The 17,889-nt window shown below is 36.7% G+C and overlaps 1 protein-coding gene across 42 annotated transcripts in view; it reads left to right on the plus strand.

Moving 5' to 3' along the window:
- The window catches only part of ATG10 (autophagy related 10), a 305,844-nt gene that overhangs the window by 99,213 nt on the left and 188,742 nt on the right, over nt 1–17,889 (plus strand). For 31 of the 42 annotated variants that reach the window (XR_012413822.1, XR_012413821.1, XR_010587430.2 and 28 more), the window contains one exon: nt 5,507–5,614. The exons of 1 other annotated variant lie outside the window; for it this stretch is intronic. Coding sequence is in view for 32 of the 41 variants with exons in the window: in XM_065546451.2 (XP_065402523.1) it covers nt 5,507–5,614 (108 nt within the window). In the remaining 9 variants the exon portion in view is untranslated. Of the gene's footprint in view, nt 1–5,491; nt 5,615–17,889 lie in introns of all 42 variants that reach the window. 10 more of the 42 variants (XM_065546465.2, XM_065546463.2, XM_065546467.2 and 7 more) reach the window with 1 other exon arrangement.

The following is a 17,889-nucleotide window of genomic DNA, read 5'->3' on the forward strand; positions in this document are numbered from 1 at the left end:
GGTGTGCTGCACCCATTAACTTGTCATTTATATTACGTATATCTCCTAATGCTATCCCACCCTGCTCCGCCCACCCCACAACAGGCCCCGGTGTGTGATACTTCCCTTCCTGTGTCCAAGTGTTCTCATTGTTCAGTTCCCACCTATGAGTGAGAACATGTGGGTTTAGTTTTCTGTTCTTGTGATAGTTTGCTGAGAATGATGGTTTCCAGCTGCATCCATGTCCCTACAAGGGACATGAACTCATCCTTTTTTATGGCTGCATAGTATTCCATGGTGTATATGTGCCACATTTTCTTAATCCAGTCTGTCATTGATGGACATTTGGGTTGGTTCCAAGTCTTTGCTATTGTGAAGAGTGCCTTAATAAACATACGTGTGCATGTGTCTTTATAGCAGCATGCTTTATAATCCTTTGGGTATATCCCCAGTAATGGGATGGCTGGGTCAAATGGTATTTCTAGTTCTAGATCCTTGAGGAATTGCCACACTGTCTTCCACAATGGTTGAACTAGTTTACAGTCCCACCAACAGTGTAACAGTGTTCCTATTTCTCCACATCCTCTCCAGCACCTGTTGTTTCCTGACTTTTTAATGATCGCCATTCTAACCGGTGTGAGACGGTATCTCAGTGTGGTTTTGATTTGCATTTCTCTGATGGCTAGTGATGATGAGCATTTTTTCATGTGTCTGTTGGCTGCATAAATATCTTCTTTTGAGAAATGTCTGTTCATATCCTTTGCCCACTTTTTGATGGGGTTGTTTTTTTCTTGTAAATTTGTTTGAGTTCTTTGTAGGTTCTAGATATTAGCCCTCTGTCAGATGAGTAGATTGCAAACATTTTCTCCCATTCTGTAGGTTGCCTGTTCACTCTGATGGTAGTTTCTTTTGCTGTGCAGAAGCTCTTTAGTTTAATTAGATCCCATTTGTCAATTTTGGCTTTTGTTGCCATTGCTTTTGGTGTTTTAGACATGAAGTCCTTGCCCATGCCTATGGCCTGAATGGTATTGCCTAGGTTTTCTTCTAGGGTTTTTATGGCTTTAGGTCTGACATTTAAGTCTCTAATCCATCTTGAATTAATTTTTGTGTAAGGTATAAGGAAGGGATCCAGTTTCAGCTTTCTACTTATGACTAGCCAGTTTTCCCAGCACTGTTTATTAAATAAGAAATTCTTTCTCCATTTCTTGTTTTTGTCAGGTTTGTCAAAGATCAGATGGTTGTAGATGTGTGATATTATTTCTGAGAACTCTGTTCTGTTCCATTGGTCTATATCTCTGTTTTGGTACCAGTACCATGCTGTTTTGGTTACTGTAGCCTTGTAGTATAGTTTGAAGTTAGGTAGCGTGATGCCTCCAGCTTTGTTCTTTTGGCTTAGGATTGTCTTGGCAATGCGGGCTCTTTTTAGAGATTATGTTTTAAATGCCGAATCAGGAGGTCTGGGGTGGGGCTTGAAATTCTGCATGTCTGTCTTAATAAGCTCACAGCTCATGCTGTGACTGGTCCCCAGACCACACTTGAGTGGCTTGAGTTTGTTATTTAAAGTGCAAAGCACTGGCCCACACCAGTCCACGAGAGTCAATAAGCCATGGTCCTGCTCCTTGCAGAATTTGCTTAGTGTACTAGAAAGAATACTCAGGTCAAGAGATCCGCTTTCCACTTCCTGCTCTGCCTCCAACTAATTAGTGTAAGATAAGTTTCTTAGAAGTGCTTTAGTTCTTCACCCTCTTATCTCTAAAATGAGAGGCTTGAATTGGATAAACTTGAAGGTTCCCTTTGTTCTTAAATCCTCTCATGCTTGTCCAGGATGTTTTCAGACTCTATCTGGATCAGGTTTTTACGTGGAATGGAATCTGGATCCTATAAAGACCCTGTCATCCTTTAGAGAATGGAGGCCTAGGCCCTGAGCTTATGATCTAGTGGGAGAAATAAAACTAACAAATGTTAAAAAAATTAAAGAAGAGTTAAATGTTCAAGTGTAAGCTATGATAAGTACAAAAAGAATGCAGGGAAACTAGAGAGGAGTGTTAAGTGAAACGGTCAGGAAAACTTCATTGCCAAGGGGAAATTTGAGTTAACATCGTTTACTGGGCTAGATGACTGCAGGGCTGACACAGAGTGGTGGTCCTCATGCTTTTGAGTTTCCTTGTCTCTAAAAAAGCATCCTTCAACAGTGAAGAACAAAACATATTTTTCTGCCTTAAATTAAAACAAAGTAGGAGAAAGACCTAGTTCTGTGGAAGTGTTTAAAGGGAAATCAAAATCCAAAAAACTCTGTATTTAATTTTTCAAGGCTAATCTTGACTGAAAAGATTGATACTGAAAAAAAAATCACCACTACCGAATATAGAGCAAAAAACCCAGTGTACCTCCCTATCGATAATAAAAAATGGTTTTAGAAATTACCTAAAATGTAAGTAAATTCCTCAAATTATAAGCAATATTGAAAGTGACATATCCTTTATCTTAACTCATTGGGAAAGACACCAGATTATTTAGATTTTATAACATAGGTACACAAGAATTTTTGACTCACCTCTTTTAATGTCAAAGGAGATGTATTTTGCATTCTAATTAGAATTTTACTAAATTTTATGTTCTCTTAAGAGGAGGTTGTGTGATCAGGGCTCAGGTATAGAAAAATAAAAAATAGAGCAGTTACCCTCATTTAATGAATTATATTTAGTACACACAGTGCAGCTCTGTGTTCTCTGAATATCCTGAGAGTTTCGGTTTTTATCTCTGTGGCTAGATCATTTTGAAATTGCAGACTTTGAGTAATTTTTCTCACAAACAGGTGCTATTATAGTTTTACTGTATAGTCATGCTGCATAGTGACATTTTGGTCAAGGGCAGAGCACATGTACAATGTTCCCATAAGATTATAATACTGTATTTTTGCTGTACATTTTCTTTGTTTAGATATGCTTAGATACAGAAACACTTACCATTTTGTTACAATTGCCTGCAATTAATACAGTAACATGCTGTACAGGTTTGCAGCCTAGGAGCAAGCAACTATGTCATATAGCCTACCTGTGTAGGAGGCCATACCATTTGGGTTTGTGTAAGCACAGTCTATGATGTTTGTACAATGATAAAATAGCCCAATGATATTTCTCAGAAGGTATTCCTGCTGTTAAGTGATGCATAACTGTATATGGTAAATCTTTTATATAATCAACTATTGATTATCTATCACAGTGAGATTGACAATACAATAGAAATCTTCTATTTTTAAGCTGTTAAATACAATTTATGTTACTAAATAGCAAAATTATTTTGGTTGCAAGTGACAGAAAACCCAACCCATTGGGTGAAGCAAAGAAGGGACGTTTTGGGGACATGTAATTGAAAAATCTGAGGTAGAACTAGTTTCAGATATGGTTGGTATAAATAATGTAGTCAGAATCTGGTTTCTCTGCATCTCATGGTCTTGCTTTCCTCTGAGTTGCGGAGGAATTACATGATGCCTGCCAGTTTTTTTTTTTTTTTTTCTTTTTCTTTTTTTGTGGTCTGTCTGGCTCAAACCTAGTGGAAAAGAGAACAGCCATCTTTCCCAAACCCCCCAAACCAAATCCCGAATTTCATCCCATCGGCTGTGATTGTAGATCATTTGTCCTCCAGAGTCTCTGGGGCCAGCAGTACTGATTGGCAAGATTGGAGACCTGTGTCTATCCCTGGAGCTGTAATTAGTGGAACAGTAGCCAATGCTCCTCTAAGGAACCATTCCCTTCTCAATCAGGAAATGGTTCCTTAGAGGAGCAATTAGTACTGCTCCAAAAGAAGGAAGAATTGATGTTTGATGTGAAAGTGGCAATGACAACAGTCACTACATATATCTTTCTCAGTTTAAGCCAATGTTAAATTTACATTTTTCTAAATACAAAGATTTCAATGGTGGAAGACCATTACAGGATCTGCTTTGTGGTGAGATAGTGGAGAGCTGGAATTTAAAACAGTAATTCCATCTACAAAATGGATATCCTTAATGAAATAATTAAAAATGACAGTATTGGATATCTGATGGCCTACTTTCCAGGCGGGAATGATATTAAAAATATTTAACAACCTGTGACAGAGGCATCAACCAATCAGAATGAGTTGGATCCAACCAATCAAAACTGGTGCTGACAACAACTAGCCAGTGCAGCCCCATGAGTGAGAGCTGGCAGTTAGTCAGCACAACTTACTGGGAGGCATTCTTAAGGTGCTGCCAAGTGTCTCAAAAAATAGAGTTACTGTATTAGTTTCCTAGGTATGTTGTAACAAGGTACCACAGACTTAAAGTAACAGAAATTTATTCTCTCACAGTTCTGGAGGTAAGAAGTCTGAAATCAAGATGTTGGCAGGGTCCTGCTCCCACCAGAGGCTCTAGGGAAGGACCATTCCTTACTGCTTCTAGCTTCCAGTGGCTGATGGCAATCCTTGGCATTCTTTAGCTCCTAGATGCTAGAAGACTGGAGCGGTGGCTCCAGTCTTCATCTTCACATGGCTTTCTTCCCTGTTTGTGTCACTGCATCCAAATTTCCCTCTTCTTATAGGAAGATTAACCCCTTAGTCCTTATTGTTATTTTAATGCTATTAAAATGTAAATGTTGGTGTGACAATTTGGTGGGGAATTAATATTTATTGGCATGTATGTTTGTGCTTGGGGAGGTATTATATTCTTACACATGATTTTATTGAATTCAAACAAGTGTTACCTTAAAAAAATGGAACTGGCCACAATTAGATGAACATCATTCATTAGTGTATTTAAGAGCAAGTACAAGAAGCAGGAGACAAATACTGGTAAAGGGCTCAGAAGCCATATCTTGTAAGGAGTATTTGCATATGGTTGTCATTTCTTCAGCTCTTGGAAGAACAGCTGTGTGGAAAAGGGATTAGACTTCAGAGGGCAGAACTAAGTAAGTTAAAGTTAAAGGATGTGAAATACAGGACAAAACTTTCTTAATGTACAATGCACTAAAATGGAAATGGCCGCTATGTAAGGGAGTAACAAGCCCAAGTTCCTGGAGGTGCTCAGGCAGTTGCTGAGATGCATAATTACCTTTCTGGGACATTTTCATAGAGATCTTGCCGTGAGAAAGAAATTGAAATGGAAGCTGTCTTGCAGCTTTGAGATCTATTGCAAGTCCTGAAATTGTTCTCTATGGGTAGGCCATGAAAATCAATATTAATTATGTGACAAGCTATTTCTATAAGCTTCATTTTTGTTCTGTGATCTTGGTGCTATGGACTAGTGAGGGAAAAAAGGGAAAGATTTAATCTAGGAGGGGGAAACATCATTAATAAATAAGAAAGGTAGGAGAATAAAACTTGCATTTATTGAGTACTTACTATGTGCAGGGTGTTGGGCTAGTCTCTTTATCCATATAGTCTCATCTCATTTAGTACATTTAGTTTTTCACTGATCAGTTTGGAACTTATGGGACGTGGTTGTTAAAATGATGAATTCTTAAAATAATTGACTTTTTCTTATATATTTTTTGGTGGTGAAACACAGGACTGTTCTGATGGCTACATGTGCAAAATACACTTTCAAATTAAGAGTGGGTCTGTGATGTCACATCCAGGAGCATCTACCCATGGACAGACATGTCCTCCCATGGAGGTGAGTAGTTTAATGTGTCACGCTCTTCTTTTCAGTCTCCATAAAGTATACATTTAAAAATGTATGCTTTAATGAATCCATTGCATTCCATCCTATGGAAGCACCACAATTATATCGCACTCATATTGAAATAAAATACTTTAATTCTGTTAAGTAAATATTTTAAAAACTTTAAACTTCTTCCCATTGGAGAGATATCCAATTGCCATTGGATCCTGGGCCTGTTGTAGCAGGAGAAGGAGGTATTTTCCTATGTAATACTGAAAGCAAGAATTGTGGTAAAGTTATAGAAGATCCACTCTGACTCCAGATTGTAGTGAGCCGTCATACTTTTGGTTTCTCTTGGACCTGAATACCACAGATGCCTCTGTTGTCTATTTATTTTTTTTTTCCAAGTAAAATTCCCTGAAGATAATATAGCCCTAGCCCCAGGCTGCTTAATACTTGATTGGAGACCTTTTTGCCTGCTCTGCCTTTATTCCCTTTTCCCTTGAAAATATGTTGAATCTGGATCTTATTCCTTAGGAGACTTTAACCTTGACTTGAAAATCTTGCTAAACCAAATTTTATTATGGTACTAATGAATGAATGGTTTTCTGAGATATTTTCAATTTTCTTTTTATTGAAATGCAAACAACCTTATTGTATTTCTTGTAAAAATTGTATATGCCCATTATAAAAATAAATAATAGAGAAATATATAAAAAGGATTTTAAAATGTCCCATATGTCCTTCAGTAGTTTACCACTGGTAACATTTTAGTAAGTATCCTTTCACATATTTCTATCATGTACACACATATACATACTTGTTTTTTTTTTTTTTTTCAATGAACAAGTATATCACGGACATCTTTCCATGTCAGTACATGCAGATTTCCATAGTTCTCTATAGTGACTCCATTCCATTCCATCCTATGGAAGCACCACAATTATATGGCACTCATATTGAAATAGAATACTTGACTTTTCAAAGAGGATTGGTGAGGACCTAATTATTTCAACACAAAAGAAGAAATCACTAGTGTTTGAATTCTGAGCATCCTGGGAAAATGAAAGAGGTGACTTTTTTTTTGTGCAGGAAGAACTGTTTCCCAGAACATGTTAAATCAGGCCCATTTGCCAATCAGACATCAGCCCCCTTGCCTGTATATGATGCTGGCCTGCAAGTAACTTTCACCTATTTATAATTTGGTTTGCAAGTTATTCTTGAGAGTATTGTGCTTGGTAATAAGCTAAGTGCCCCCAGATGGGTGCTTGAATCTTGATTACTGCTTCATGGTTCCAATAACCAACATCAAATTTGAAGCCAAGCATATTAGGAAGCTTTTCAATTCATTATATATTAACTTAAAAAAAGTTTTAAAAATTAACATAGAAATGATGATTTAAAAAATGAATTACTAGTTTTTGCCTAACAAGTTGGCAGAGATTTGAAAAGCACTAAAAAGTGGTGTTGACAGTGTGAGGGAACTGACACTTTCTGGTTGATGTTTTAACTTCACAAAGTTTAAAGATGTGCACATACTATGAATAATCTAGTCCAATTCTAGGAATTTAGCCTCATAAAATGTAATTTTTTTCAACATTTTTCATTTCCAACATTTCCCAATAAATTTGAAACATATGGAAAAGTTGAAAGAATTTTGCAGTGAATATCTATATACTTAAACCACCCAAAGTCTACCATTAACATTTTGCTGTGCTTGCTTTATTTTATGTTGATCCCTCTATTTATACATCTTATTTTTTGATGCAATAATTTTAATCAAAGTAAATTGCATACAAGTACTCATAAAATATTTGAGTACACAAAGATTTACCTGCAAGTATATTCATTTCACTCTTATTTATAATAGGAAAAATGAAAATAATGGAATATACAATAGTAATGGATTGGTTAATTATGGCACATCTCTAGATGGATGCAGTTATTAAAAATGATATTCTCGGTGACTGTTTAATTACACAGGTTAAATGTTCATGTAGGCCGGGCACAGTGGCTCAATGCCTGTAATACTAGTACTTTGAGAGGCCGAGGCAGGCGGATCACCTGAGCTTAGGAGTTAAAGACCAGCCTGGTCAACACAGTGAAACCCCATCTCTACTAAAAATACAAAATTTAGCCAGGTGTGGGGGCATGCGCCTATGGTCCTAGCTGCTCGGGAGGCTGAGACAGGAGAACTGAGCCTGGGAGGTGGAGGTTGCAGTGAGCTGAGATTACATCATTGGTGGGTGACAGAGTGAGACCTTGTCTTGGAAAAAAAAAAAAGTTCATGTTAAGTTAAAAAAAGGTAGATTAGGCCGGGCGCGGTGGCTCAAGCCTGTAATCCCAGCACTTTGGGAGGCCGAGACGGGCGGATCACGCGGTCAGGAGATCGAGACCATCCTGGCTAACACGGTGAAACCCTGTCTCTACTAAAAAAAAAAATACAAAAAACTAGCCAGGCGTGGTGGTGGGCGCCTGTAGTCCCAGCTACTCGGGAGGCTGAGGCAGGAGAATGGCGTAAACCCGGGAGGCGGAGCTTGCAGTGAGCTGAGATCCGGCCATTGCACTCCAGCCTGGGTGACAGAGCGAGACTCCGTCTCAAAAAAAAAAAAAAAAAAGGTAGATTATGTGGTATAAACAATAGAATCCAAGTATGGTTAACATTCTTCAAACTATCCATCGACTACTACAATTTTAAATTATGATTCTTTTTAAAATTTATCTCTTCAAAGAGTGAAACCTGTAACTCTTTTCTTTCACTCTCTTGAAATCCCTAGGGTTATTTTTGCTTGATCCAGTGATTTCATTTGGAGTCACCATCCATCCTTGTAAGTTTCCGTTACTGCTGTAGCTCTGGTAGGCATCCCTCTCTTTTTTTCCCGGATAAGAGCAGAAGATTTTAAAGTTTAGAACAAGACAGCCCAGGCTGGGCGCGGTGGCTCACGCCTGTAATCCCAGCACTTTGGGAGGCCGAGGTGGGCGGATCACGAGGTCAGAAGATCGAGACTATCCTGGCCAACATGGTGAAACCCCATCTCTACTAAAAATACAAAAAATTAGCCGGGCGTGGTGGCGGGCGCCTGTAGTCCCAGCTACTCTGGAGGTTGAGGCAGGAGAATGGCGTGAACCCGGGAGGCGGAGCTTGCTGTGAGCCGAGATCGTGCCACTGTCCTCCAGCCGGGGCAACACAGCAAGGCTCCATCTCAAAAAAAAAAAAAAAAAAAAGAACAAGACGGTCTAGTACCCCATCTTTGTGTATCTCCCAGCTTCCCTACCTCTCTGTAGCAGAAACAGTATTTGAAAGGTTACATATACATATACAAACATGTAATACTCACATAAGGCCTAGAAATAATTTCCCCCCTTCCAAACACATAAGATTTTCTTAGAATATTTTTTTTCTTTTTATTTACATTTATTCTTGTTCTTTCTCTTCAGGAATTTGCTTCAAAAGTATATGTTCTTTATCTCTCCTTCTTAGTACTCCTCAGATTCATGCTTATTGTTTTAAAAGCCAGATTGCTTCCTTAGATTGTAAACCCCATGGAAGTAAGGTGACTCAGTGAATATCTATTATTTGACTAAACCTTCAGGTTTAATTACCCACAGAACTAGCTCACTTAAGAAATCAGATACCTCTGTATTTTGATATAAATTGGATAATCTAGTGAATTACTTAGAATTGATTATTATTACATATTATTATATATACAATATATATAATATAGTATATTATAAAAAGTATGGGTGTATGTGTATACATGTATATATATATGTATACATATACACACATACCCCCCGCCCCCCGTTTTTTTTTTTACACACAGGGTCTTACTCTGTCTCCCATGCTGGAGTGCAGTGGCACAGTAATAGCTTACTGAATCATCTAATTCCTGGGCTCAAGTGATCCTCTCACCTCTGCCTCCCAAGTAGCTGGGACTACAGGCATGCACCACAATGGCTAGCTAAGTTAAGAATTTTTTTTAGAGATTTGGGTCTTGCTCTGTTGCCCAGGCTTGTTTGAAAGTCCTGGCCTCAAGTGATCCTCTCTCCTCAGCTTCCCAAAGTGCTGAGATTACAGGCATGAGCCACTGTGCCCAGGCTGAATTCTAAAAGAGTTTAGTTTCTACTAGAATAACATTTTTTTTCAACAATCAATTTACATAGAAAAATCAACAATGTTTAAAAAGAGGTTTGCAGGGAGTTTTTAGTAGTTTGTGTTTCTGAGTTGTCACTGGAATGGAATCGGATGATAAACCCTTCATCTTCCAGTCAACTCCAGTGTTTTATTTTTAATATTTGGCAACTCATAGTAAATTTAGTCTGCCTAATTTACTCAGATTATAACAACAGCACAAGTAGAAGAAAGAGTGCTAGACTTGGAGATAGAAATTGTTTTGTAGTTCTCTTCACCACTTATTAGTCATGTAACCTTGAGTAAACTTCAGTGTTCTCATTCAAACTGTGGGCCCTTCTTACTTCTTGTTTTGGTTGGATGTAACAAGGGTACAGTGCTCTTATTAATACTAATAATGTCACACATATAATTATCTTTTTATGGTTATCTCATAATTATGCAAGAAGCAGCAGGATGTGAATGGAGAAACATGAAGGAGCAGGAAGAGAGCAGTGACTGTAACACTTCCTTTCTTTTCATATTCTATTCTTACCTTTAGATGCTGGGAATAATGAGTAGCCTCCAACCTGGAAACTAACCCTTATTCAGCCACCACCACCAGTTATCTCAGAGAATGGTACAGAGACAATTGAGAGTGACTCTCACTAAAAAACAGTGGTAGACTAATTAGAGCATTTAAAACATTCCATTTGAACTACATATGTAATGTCTTACTTTCCTAGATCAACACTGGACAGAGATGTGTTTTCCTCTTAAGTTCTCTCTTTCTTCATCATAGATTTGTTTGTAACTTTTATTTAGTCAGTAATATGATTAGAGGTATGGCAATTTGAATTTTTTTAGTTTTTCATTTAAAAATACCTCAGATGGCCAGGTATGGTGGCTCACACCTGTAATCCCAGTACTTCGTTACGCCAAGAGGGGAGGATTGCTTGAGGCCAGATGTTTGAGATCAGTCTGGACAGTATAGCAAGACTGCATCACCACAAAAACAAGAAAAATTAGGTGGGCATGGTGGCATGCACCTGTAGTCCTAGCTACTCTGGAGGCTGAGACAGATGGTTTGCATAAGCCTGGGTGTTTGAGATTACAGTGAGCTATGATCACACCACTGCGCTCTGTCTAGTATGGGCAACAGAACAAGACTCTGTCTCAAAATAAAAACAAAAATCCAAAAACAAAATACCTCAGAATTAATGTTTTATCTTAATGGATAGTACATTTGTGATATCAGTAGAAGATACTATGACAATTTAAGTAGAATGTAATTAGATAAGGAACAGCCCTTTACTGTTTGTTTCAAAAATGCAATGAACTGCTACCAATTTTTTTTTTTTTTTTTGAGACAGAGTCTCACTCTGTTGCCCAGACTGGACTGCTATGGTATGATCTTGGCTCTCTGCAACCTCTGCCTCCCAGGTTCAAGTGATTCTCCCTCCTCAGCCTACTGAGTAGCTGGGATTACAGGCACCCATCATCATGCCTGGCTGATTTTTGTATTTTTGTAGAAACGGGATTTCACCACGTCGGCCAGGCTGGTCTTGAACTCCTGATCTCAGGTGATCCGCCCACCTCGGCCTCCCAAAGTGCCAGGATTACAGGCATTGAGCCACCGTGCCTGGCTGAACTTCTAACATTTTAAAAACCTGTCAGAGGGTAGAGGGTCAGAGGAGGGAGAGGATCAGGAAAAATAACTAATGGGTAATAGGCTTAATATCTGGGTGATGCAATAATCTGCACAACAAACTCCCATGACACAAGTTTACCTATGTAACAAACCTGCACATGTCCCCCTGAACTGAAAAGTTAAAAAAATTGAATATTTAAGCAAATTTCGTGAAAGGGATTGATTGTGCTCATGATAGAAGAACTCAAGGAATAATCCTAATTTGTACAAATTATCAAACTTAGCTTTAACTAATTTTACAGACTAGACTATCATGAAAAATCATTGGTAGTTTTGTGATATTTAATAAGTTTTATAATCTTGAAAGCAGTTGTATAAAACATTATTTTTCATTTCAACCATCGCTGATCAAAACATACTTCAACTCTGCACTGAAGAGTGATAAACTCTTATTTAACTATTGTCCTTGGGATTCCAAAACAGGGTTTAGGTAAAATATATCATCTTTTGATCCTAAATATATGATGATCAAAAGTCTGAAATTTTTTTTTTACATTTTTCTTCTAAATTAGTTGTATTTGTAGATAGTTGAACAACCATACCAAAGATATGTAGATATGTGGATGGATATCAAGCTTGAGGGAAGGGATTTTGTGGAGTTAGAGGGTGCTATTTGCCTAGCTCCCAATGTTTTCATTTGATGAAATATTAGATTAACATTTTTTTATCAATGACTTTAACAGATTCTCTTACAAAACACATTTATGTCAGCATTAATGCCTTCATGTATTAACATTTTAATTCCCCCCAAATAATACTTAACATGGTCAATTATTGATTTTCTATTACATACCAGTTTATCTTACTAGTTACTTTATTATCTTATTTAATCTTCACAAAACTCTTATGACAATAGATATTAATATTAATATGGCACATAAATGGATAAGATTAGTGAAGATGGATAAAAACATAGTTATAATAATAATAACAGCAATAATAATATTATAATAAAGACAACCTAAGTTTATGGAGGACTAACTATGGATACTGAACTAAGTGATTTGCATATATTAATTCATTTCAACTCATGATATTAATATCTTTATTCTCTTCACTTTATATATGAGGAAACTGAGACATGACACAAAGGTTAAGCTTGCCTAAGGACAATAGCTAGGAAGTGATTATGTTCTGGCTTTTGTTATGTTCTGACTTTGGAAAACAGTAGTTCTTACAGGTTAGTCATATTAAATAAGACATTTATTGAGAGTAGATAGTATGATTTTGCATGTGACATTTCTGAATTTGTGAGATGAAAGTGAGACTGGCAGTTTTTAAACAAGATATTTTCCTTACCAGTGACCAACAGAAGTACATTGCATCTATTTAAAATCCTCTAAATATAGGGCAGTGTGTGGCAGCTCATGCCTGTAATCCCAGCACTTCGGGAGGCTGAGTGAGGGCGGATCACTTGAGGCTGTGAGTTCGAGACCAGCCTGGCCAACATGGTGAAACACCATCTCTACTAAAAAAATACAAAACTTAGCTGGGCATGGTGGCAGGTGCCTGTAATCCCAGCTACTTGGGAGGCTGAGGCAGGAGAATTGCTTGAACCCAGGAGTCGGAGGCTGCAGGGAGCCGAGATTGCACCAGTGCACTCCAGCCTGGGCGAGAGAGCAAGACATTGTCTCAAAAAAAAAATCCTCTACATATAAATGAATATTTTCAACAGAAGCAAACATAATCAATGCTGGCTTGGGATATCTTATTTTATGTGACACTTATTTTCATAAATGGGTATTGATACTACCATATCACTTTATCAATTTGTGTTTTTTTGTATTTAACTGAAGACTTTTCTTAGAGAAATTGAGATATCATTTAACAGTCATGAAAAATATGATTTAATAATTCATCTACTTTAATGAACAGGAGCATATTGTCCTTATTGAAGCCTTATTTCTATACATGAAATAATAATTTATAAATAGAAGTGGGAACCAAGCCCTATACTTCAGTTAGACAATTTTTGATGAAAATTAACCATAATAATGGTTAAAAATTATGTGGATATATTATTGCAAAATAGCTGCTAAACTTAAGTTTTTTTTAAAGATTCTGAATTAACATACTGACTAATGAAGACTAGAGAGACTAGAGTTGAGAAATAAGGTGTAAGTTTTGTTTTTTAAATCATGTCCAGCACTCATCCACTCAGTAAAAGGAAACAGTATCTAGTTAACTTAGATACTGATTTTTAATAATGAGTAGTAAAAATTGTTGATGAATGCTCAGAAGGGGGAAATATCTGAAAGTATTTCCTATGTAACTGGTGTTCTAGCCAACATTGCTTTGTATTTTTTTGTCTCTAATGTCTTCATTTATGAAGTTTTGAATCATTTTCCATAGAATAGAGATGGCCTAGATTTTGTCTTTTGATTCACACAATTCAGCTACCTATACACATTGACTTTAAGTTGGTCAATAATTTTTATATTATTGAAGTTTGTGTTCTGCTTGAAGTTCGATTACTGTAGTTCCTCTTCCTTTTGCAGAGGTATCAGAGATGGGTACCAAGCATATTTTATTTATCCATTTACTATCCTCATTCCTTTAGAGCCTCAGGTTGCACCTTCAGATTACATTTTTTAAAACTATGAAAATGATAGAGTCATAAAAATAGTGATAATATACTAGTGGAAGAAAAGATTTTTGTCTTAGGGCCTTGTAGTTCACTAACTGGTATTTTCCTTAGACCAGGGCAGGTAGAATATTATAGAAAGTGAGGCCCTCAACAAAAAGCAACCTATCATAAATTCCCTGAAGCATAAAACTGAGAATCAGTAACAGGAGATGATCTCAATTGCCAAGGAACATATTCAAAGAATGATGATCTTCTGAGGTAACCAGGCCTTGAAATACACTCATTTGCCTTAAGGATTTTATTAGGTGGCTTCTAGGATGACTTCTATTTTGTATGTCCAAAATAGACTCATATGTCAGAATATTATGTTTTTTTATAATGGAATAAATGGTGAGCCATAGTTCTCAGTAAGCATTAACAATTTATCTGTAAAGCAACTGCTATTTTTGGACTGGACTATAGATATATTGATAAATGTAAATGATGACTAAGAAGCATGTTTACCTCTGTATTTGGGAATGTAATTATTAAAGCAATGTTAAAATGCCAGGAAGTTCTGTCTGTTATGTTTGAGGTGCATAGATGCAAATGGAAGCATGTGTAATAGTCAGTATTATTGAATGAATGAATCTAATGCTGACAGATAAGTGGATTTTTGAAGGAAATAACTGTGAATGCAGCAGACCCCAATCCCACTTTTGTGTTTTACTTAAGATATTATGAAAGGGTTCAAAGACAAATTAAAATTTAATTCTATTTAATTTAAAGTGTAAGTATATGCTATATAGTAGTGTGGTCTCTGAGAGGGGAGAGTATAGAATATTCTGAAAACCAGTCATGTCAGATTAGGATCTTTAATTCCAGTAAAACTGGGGATTATTGCACTAAATATACTATTTATTATACAAACTATATTTCTTTAACTGGTATATAACAAAAGTATTTATTTACTCATTCTTGAAACTCATCAGAAAGCAACATATAGAGATGTGGTAGTGAAACTATTTGAATCATCTAATGAAATTTGTGACTTAGGGGATCTTAATGCAGTTTAACTATTCTGCTATAAAGCCAGGAGTCTTAGATAGAGGCAGGGTCATGCTTCACATTCTACTGAATCTTCTTTCTACTTTAAGCCCTTGGTACCTGAGTAATAGCACTGCAAAATTCAGAAAGTTGTTAGGTTCAGTGAGAGTCTATAACCTAAATGGGTTCTTAAGGTTACTTCTATCTTTGAAATTCTCTGTGCTATATTCTCCTTGGCAAAACATAAAGAAAATCTACTTTTTGAAATAAGTTGACTAAATATACATAGGTAACTAATTCTCTTTTTATTTATTAAGCTAATAGAAAAGCCTTTGTAAAGATATGTGCCATAGCCATTGTATTTTAACTCAGCAAGAATTTATATCAGAAAGTTTTCTTTACATACAGTTGTAATTTTGGGGTGTTTTTTAAAAAATCAAAAGTAAGATCATTTCTAGTAGCAGCTGTATACTTAAGAGGTTACTGAGCTGATGTTTCTGTACAAAAATCTGACAGGCTTTCATTGTGGAGCACTTATGTCCAAATGTAAAGGTCTAACTTAGGAAGCAGTTGTTTTGGAGGAGGGCCATTTAATGCATTATTTTAATTGCCCTAATTATATATTTCTCCCATTTCTTTTAATGAATTTGGGATGCTTTTCATAGCAAAGACTTGGAACCAACCCAAATGCCCATCAATGATAGACTGGATAAAGAAAATGTGGCACATATATACCATGGACTACTATGCAGCCATAAAAAGGATGAGTTCATGTCCTTTGCAGGGACACAGCTGAAGCTGGAAACCATCATTCTCAGCAAACTAACACAGAAACAGAAAACCAAACACCAAATGTTCTCGCTTATAAGTGGGAGTTAAACAATGAGAACACATGGACACATGGAGGGGAACATCACACACCAGGACCTGTCGGGGGATGGGAGGCTAGGGGAGGGATAGCATTAGGAGAAATATCTAATATAGATGAGGGATTGATGGGTGCAGCAAACCACCATGGCATGTAACAAACCTGTGCATTCTGCACATGTATCCCAGAACTTAAAGTATATATATGTACACATATAAAAACTTCTTATCTTAAAAAAAAGACACTTAATAGATTGTTGGGGGTTTCCAACTTTAGGAGGCTCTTTTTTTCATGAAGAATTCTGAGGAAGATATGTTGACTTTATAATCGAATCTAAAATAAATGAAAGTGAAACCACTACTTATAACTCTTTTCTGCCCTTTGAGGTTTTCTTTTGAAGCCAGTAGAAACTACGTATGTGGAGGGAGATGTGTTACTTAGAACATATTACAGTAAGACTTGATCTCACAAAAGATTAAGTAGAATCTAAAATTTGAGTTTTCAAAATTATTAAGTATATTTACAATTTTATTCCTTAGTTAAAAATATTAATTTAAAAATATTTTGTGGAATGAAAGGAATTCCCATTAGCAAAATTTTCTATGCAGGGCTCAAAAACAATCTTCTTATATATCCTAAAGGAATTCATTGTTGAAGTAGCAATGTAGAATCTCGTGATATGAACCGCAAGCTTCAGATATTAAAATGATTGTTGAATTTTTTTGGTAGCTTAAATGAGATTGACTACTTGTCAGGATTTTTTTTTTTTCTTTTTTTTTTTTTTTGAGACGGAGTCTCACTCTGTCGCCCAGGCTGGAGTGCAGTGGCCGGATCTCAGCTCACTGCAAGCTCCGCCTCCCGGGATTATGCCATTCTCCTGCTTCAGCCTCTCGAGTAGCTGGGACTACAGACGCCCGCCATCTCGCCCGGCTAGTTTTTTGTATGTTTTAGTAGAGACGGGATTTCACCGTGTTAGCCAGGATGGTCTCGATCTCCTGACCTCGTGATCCGCCCGTCTCGGCCTCCCAAAGTGCTGGGATTATAGGCTTGAGCCACCGTGCCCGGCAGGATTTTTTTTTTAACTGTCAGGTAAAGACTAACCATTGCATAGAGTATTATTTTTACATAAAATCATTGCCAAGAACAATGGCTTATATAACCCCTGATGTTTTATCCACTAATACCTGAAATGCTCACTATGAAAGAGACTTTATTAAAAATGCAGATGAATTATTTTGGGGAAAGGGAACAAAGCGTTTTCAAACTGGAATAGTGGTTCTGAACCCCGTAGTTGGACTCTTAAGCTCTGACTTGGTTAGATCACTTCCATCATAACTGCGTCCTTAGCATTTAGCACCGTGCCTGGCACATCAATGCCAGAAACTGATATTGCTTGTCTCTTGATTTTTCTGGGTTAGAGCTACCTAGAATTTTTTCTCTGTCAATATACTGCAAACTTAACTAAAAGTCAGCAATATTAGTATAACTATTTTGTCATTATCAGTTTATTTTCTATTTTGTTAAAGGATACTTATTAAATAAAGTGGCCAGGAATATTTTGTTAAAGTTTATTTCTGAATTTATGTGCTTAAGGGCAAATAATAATTTTACCTTAAAGCAAAAGGAAATAACCAAGGATTGCATTGTTAAAGGTTTTCAAAAGGGAGCCATCAAAGTGTTTTAACAATCTTGTTTTTGATTGCATAAATGTGATATGGGAATTTCAATAATGCTCTTCTATATGGTGCTTGCAAATTTGCTGTTTTAGATTGTTTGCTCTTAGCAAAGTATAAGTCTTACGTATTTGTGATAAGCATTGAGAGAAGCTACATGTAGTTCAAGCTAACCTTAAAGGAGCCTTAGGATAGAGATTACATGTTTGTCTCAGCTACAGTTCAGAATGCATTGAAAAGACCAGGAAGGCTGATCAAGTTGGCAATGGCACCTAAAGACTGTCCGTCTAGAACTAGATATACCATAT

Source organism: Macaca fascicularis, chromosome 6 (assembly GCF_037993035.2).
Source record: "Macaca fascicularis isolate 582-1 chromosome 6, T2T-MFA8v1.1".
Taxonomy (NCBI): Eukaryota; Metazoa; Chordata; class Mammalia; order Primates; family Cercopithecidae; genus Macaca; species Macaca fascicularis.